General features: G+C 32.6%; 2 protein-coding genes across 2 annotated transcripts; both read left to right on the top strand.

Annotated features, from left to right (window-relative positions):
• Nucleotides 1–1,347: 1,347 nt before the first annotated feature.
• On the top strand, nucleotides 1,348–2,039 carry LOC131028887 (calcium-binding protein KIC). The gene has a single exon (XM_057959263.2). The coding sequence runs from the start codon at nucleotides 1,590–1,592 to the stop codon at nucleotides 1,941–1,943; it is 354 nt and encodes a 117-aa protein (XP_057815246.2). The 5' UTR covers nucleotides 1,348–1,589; the 3' UTR covers nucleotides 1,944–2,039.
• Nucleotides 2,040–4,690: 2,651 nt separating this feature from the next.
• On the top strand, nucleotides 4,691–5,412 carry LOC131028903 (calcium-binding protein KIC). Its single transcript, XM_057959278.2, has one exon. It carries the CDS (start codon nucleotides 4,963–4,965, stop codon nucleotides 5,314–5,316), a length of 354 nt encoding a protein of 117 aa, XP_057815261.1. The 5' UTR covers nucleotides 4,691–4,962; the 3' UTR covers nucleotides 5,317–5,412.
• The last annotated feature ends 320 nt before the right edge of the window (nucleotides 5,413–5,732 follow it).

The following is a 5,732-nucleotide window of genomic DNA, read 5'->3' as shown; positions in this document are numbered from 1 at the left end:
TTAATGTTTGTACATTTCCACTCGACTCGAGCACCTTCAATGAGAGAGCTTTTGTCCTACCACCCACGACTATAGATTTTATATTTTTTTGAGGGAGGGAGCATCTAAACATACAATAAATAATTATTCCACTAACTATTTTCTATTTGTATAAATTCACCAAAACTTAATTTAACCAAAAATTAATTAAACTAAAAAATTAATCTAGCTTATCAATTTATCACCTTTGCTAAATAAATGATAAAGCAATAAATTACATTTATGACAAACCTATAACTTAGTAGCCCATATAACCTACAAATCATTATGCAAATATAAAATATCCTAGGAAATGACATTACAATTACTTTACATAGCATTATTTTTTATTACAAGTTTTTTTAAAATAACATAAATAAAAAATGCAAGAAATTCATAAAAAAATAATTACAAAATTGTAATAACTTATGATTCATCAAGTAATTTTTACTTCAATAGCATAATTCAAAAATGCTTTGAAACCTTCAAAAATATACCAACAAGAAAAGAGAATTTTATAATTAATCTAAATCTAAATTAATTTATTTATTAGTTTCAAGAAGACTCTCTATATTAGTTATCATACTAATTAAATATTGACTTAGATTATGACTTTTATGATCTTATAAATATTTGACAAATACATTTTGTATGAATAACTCAATTTAGAAAAAACATTTGATGCTATATGATTGTATTTAGACATTTTGGTCCTAAAAAATTGAAATGATCAATATTTCTATTAAATTATGCTTCAATATAATAATGTTTAAAAAATAAATAATTAAAATTATGTTTGACAGCAGAGTTGACCTTCATCCAAAAAAAAAGTAAAATAAAATAAATGATGACTCAAGATGACGATTCAAGATGACAGACGGACGGTCTATTTTGGTTTCAAAATGACAGTACGGATTGACTAACTAACACACATGTTAGTCACGCATTTTTCACCATCGATTTTGCAATAAACGGCTGCGATTAAATGATGACTCAAGATGACGATTCAAGATGACAGACGGACGGTCTATTTTGGTTTCAAAATGACAGTACGGATTGACTAACTAACACACATGTTAGTCACGCATTTTTCACCATCGATTTTGCAATAAACGGCTGCGATTGACTAACACATCACTATCATGCTGTACGAAAGATCCATTTCGAAACCAGAAACAGCCCAAGATGAGGTGGCCACCACAAATAAGCTGTATTCCAATAACTTCGTCAATTGACGAATATTCGTAGAAGATCCATCGATGGCGGCTTCCGGGAAAATCCGAACTTGTGGACAAGCTGGAAATTGTCTACAAATGGCCAATTTTAAGCATCCATCTGGTCATCTCGTGAAAAAATCTTGCATCCTTTCAACCCGTGTTGAACGGCTGGACGGCAAATCGGCAATTTCCTCCCAATTTCTCATATTTAACAGCTCACGATTTCTCAGTAGGCCGGCGGTGCACAAGCTATAAAATTCATCCCCATTTCAAATGCTTCACAGTTCAACTCTGTTTGGAGAATTCAATCAAAAGTTTTAAGCTTCGAGTCAGCTCTTCAATTCGGGGTCTTCAATGGCGGAGTTCCAGGATTTCTTGCCAACAATGGCGGAGAAATTGGGGGGACAAGATTTTATGGCCGAATTGTGTAATGGGTTTCAGCTTCTAGCAGATCCCCAATCGGGCGTGATTACTTTGGAAAGCTTGAAGAAAAATTCTGCTGTTTTAGGGTTGGATACTTTGACGGATTCAGAACTCCAGGCGATGGTGCAGGAAGGGGATCTGGATTGTGATGGGGCCCTCAATCAACAGGAATTTTGTGTGTTAATGATTAGATTGAGCCCTTCTTTCATGAATGAGGCTGAGAAATGGCTTGAGATGGCTCTGGTTCAGGAATTTGAAGAAACCATGAGATCTTGTAACAATTAAAGATGAATTTTTGTCTGCTCTGCCTATTGGCAGTTCATATTGTACCGGGAGAATGGAAAATTTTCCCAAATTGAAATAGCAATGAGGGTTTTTGAATTTGTTCTCATACAGAAATCTGGATTGCCTTATTTTGTTAGCAAATATTGTTAAATATTAATCTGAGAAGATAAAGGATACGAAAATGAAGAACAGGAGAGCTTCCAACAAGAAGATTCAATTTGTAAATTTTATGGTTGTATTCAAAAGGAATAGGTTATTTGTTTTTTTCAATCTTAGTACCAAATATAACTTCATAAGTATGGAATGAGAGAAAAACTATAAGTAAAAGCAAAGGTCGATAAATATATTTTACATTAAAAAATTATGTTTCAGATAAGGATGTTTTGGATATTGTTCTTGGTTATTTTAGTTAGAATTTTTGAAAACAATAAACATTATTACGTAAAATGAGTTCAAGAAGCTTTGATATCAAAAATTAAAAATGTTACATTACAAGATATTTCTCATAATTAAGTCTAGAAAGCGAAGTCAAGGAAGAGCAAGTTCAAGAATCTACTAAAGGTGTCAGGATTAAATAAAAGACAAACATGATAAGTAACATGTAGAGTAGAGAGGAGACAAGTAATTCTCTTCATGAGCCAACAAAACTCACCAGAAAAAGGTTCTAGAAATAGCAAAGAGTGTAATATTTAGACAACCACATTGTTGTGAGAGGCAATAATCATGGAGGCATGGTAATATATATTAAAAAAAAAAAATCACTATAGGTATACATGGAATCAAAGGAATAACTATAATAATTAGTGGTATCACATAAGTGATAGTTATTTATGACAAAGGATGACGACTTACTATAATAAGGAAATGAATCACATGGGTCTAGCAAAATATAAATCAAGGATGGGATCTAGGCATCATCAAGTCAAAACCACTATAAATGTCAACTATAGATACTTGGATGATTGGTCATAACATCACATTTATAATGACTTGGGACAATCATTCTAGTTGACTCCTCTCATGTTTTAAGGAAAATATATGTCAAGGACAAACGACATGTTTTGTACCTAGCGATGATATTATAATGCATGTAGGTAGATGTGGATGTCATTTGTTGCAGACATCCATTTAGTTACATTGGATCATATGAACAACTTGTGTAATCATTTATCCAAGGTGATGATTAGGCCTTCTTGAGGATTACACCTCCATTATGTTATTACGATGTGGCTTATATAAAGAAGGAAAATATCACTGCAAAGATGTTTTGAGTATGATATTGCATTTGCGATCTCTTGGAGATGGAGTAGCATCTTCTAGAAGGAGTATTGCACAATGCTAGCTTATCTTAAGGGTTTATTCTATTTCTGCATATATTGGATATGATGGCATCTTCCCTCAGACACATCTCATGTGTGATATGCAATCTCTATTCTACTTTTAATTATTACAACTAAATTATATGTGTGCATCTTATTAGTCTATAATTTTTCCAATCTAATTTTCATGGAGTGGAATTCATTAAGAGTTCATTGTTAGAATGTTGGGCAAGGATAGAATTTCTTGTAGGTGTTTTGTGATGAACCATTAAGGTTAATGGAACATGAAAATTTATTCACATGGAAAGTGAAGGCTATATCAACTATATCTAAACTCAAGATAGTTGGTATTTGGAATCAAAGTTGTTGTAGGTTATGCCATCTTTACAACAATGTACATATGGGCATTGCAAGTCTCATGAAGGTACTATAAACCTATTATATATTTGTGGATTAGTGCCATGAGGAGTAGAAGCCAACTCCTCCTTGAATTTGATCCCTAATAAAGGGGTTTCTTTATATGTATCTTGTATTAAAATATCTATTTGTGTGTACAATTTTTTTTTCTATATTTAGATAGTGATTCTTAATGTTTATACATATCCCCCCGACTTGGGCACCTTCAACGAGATAGCTTTTGTCCTCCCACCCACAACTATAGACTTATTGGGGGGGCATATAAACATACAATAAATAATTATTCCACTAACTATTTGCTATTTGTATAAATTCACCAAAAATTAATTTAACTAAATATTAATTAAACTAAAAAACTAATCTAACATATTGATTGATAAATAAATGATAAAGCAATAAATTACATTTATGACAACCCTATAACTTAGTAGCTTATATAACCTATAAAGCATTATGCAAATATAAAATATCCTACGAAATGAGACATTACAATTACTTTAAATAACTTATTATTTTTAATTACTAGTTTTTTAAAAATAACCTAGATAAAAAATGCAAGAAATTCATAAAAATAATAATTAGAAAGTAGTAATAACTTATGATTCATTGTAATTTTTACCTCGATAGCATAATTCAAAAATAATTTGAAACCTTAAAAAATATACCAATAAGAAAAGAGAATTTTATAATTCATCTAAATCTAAATTAATTTATTTATTACTTTCAAGAAGACGTCTCTATATTAGTTTGGAAAAAAATGTAAAATAAAATAAATGATGACTCAAGATGAGGGACTCGTCTATTCTGATTTCAAAACGACAGATTGTGATTGACTAACACATCACTATCATGCTGTAGGAAAGATCCATTTGAAAACCAGCATAGCCGCAGCCCAAAATGAGGTGGCCACCACAAATAAGCTGTATTCCAATAACTTCGTCAATTGACGAATATTCGTAGAAGATCCATCGATGGCGGCTTCCGGGAAAATCCGAACTTGTGGACAAGCTGGAAATTGTCTGCAAATGGCCAATTTTAAGCACCCATTTGGTCATCTCGTGAAAAAATCTTGCATCCTTTCAACCCGTGTTGAACAGCTGGATGGCAAATCAGCAATTTCCTCCCAATTTCTCATATTTAACAGCTCACGATTTCTCAGCAAGCCGGCGGTGCACAAGCTATAAAATTCATCCCCATTTCAAATGCTTCACAGTTCAACTCTGTTTGGAGAATTCAATCAAAAGTTTTAAGGTTCGATTCAGCACTTCAATTCGGGGTCTTCAATGGCGGAGTTCCAGGATTTCTTGCCAACAATGGCGGAGAAATTGGGGGGACAAGATTTTATGGCGGAATTGTGTAATGGGTTTCGGCTTCTAGCAGATCCCCAATTGGGCGTGATTACTTTGGAAAGCCTGAGGAAAAATTCTGCTGTTTTGGGGTTGGATTCTTTGACGGATTCAGAACTCCAGGCGATGGTGCAGGAAGGGGATCTGGATTGTGATGGGGTTCTCAATCAACAGGAATTTTGTGTGTTAATGATTAGATTGAGCCCTTCTTTCATGAATGAGGCTGAGAAATGGCTTGAGATGGCTCTGGTTCAGGAATTTGAAGAAACCATGAGATCTTGTAAAAATTAAAGATGAATTTTTGTCTGCTCTGCCTATTGGCAGTTCAAATTGTACCGGGAGAATGGAAAATTTTCCCAAATTGAAATAGCAATGAGGGTTTTTGAATTTGTTCTCATACAGAAATCTGGATTGCCTTCTTTTCTTAGCAAATATTGTTAAATATTAATCTGAGAAGATAAAGGATACGAAAATGAAGAACAGGAGAGCTTCCAACAAGAAGATTCAATTTGTAAATTTTATGGTTGTATTCAAAAGGAATAGGTTATTTGTTTTTTTCAATCTTAGTACCAAATATAACTTCATAAGTATGGAATGAGAGAAAAACTATAAGTAAAAGCAAAGGTCGATAAATATATTTTACATTAAAAAATTATGTTTCAGATAAGGATGTTTCGGATATCGTTCTTGGTTATTTTTCGTTAGAA

This window comes from Cryptomeria japonica, chromosome 5 (genome assembly GCF_030272615.1).
Source record: "Cryptomeria japonica chromosome 5, Sugi_1.0, whole genome shotgun sequence".
Lineage (NCBI taxonomy): Eukaryota > Viridiplantae > Streptophyta > Pinopsida > Cupressales > Cupressaceae > Cryptomeria > Cryptomeria japonica.
The sequence above is the reverse complement of the archived record's forward strand: the minus strand, read 5'-3'. Positions and strand labels throughout refer to the sequence as shown.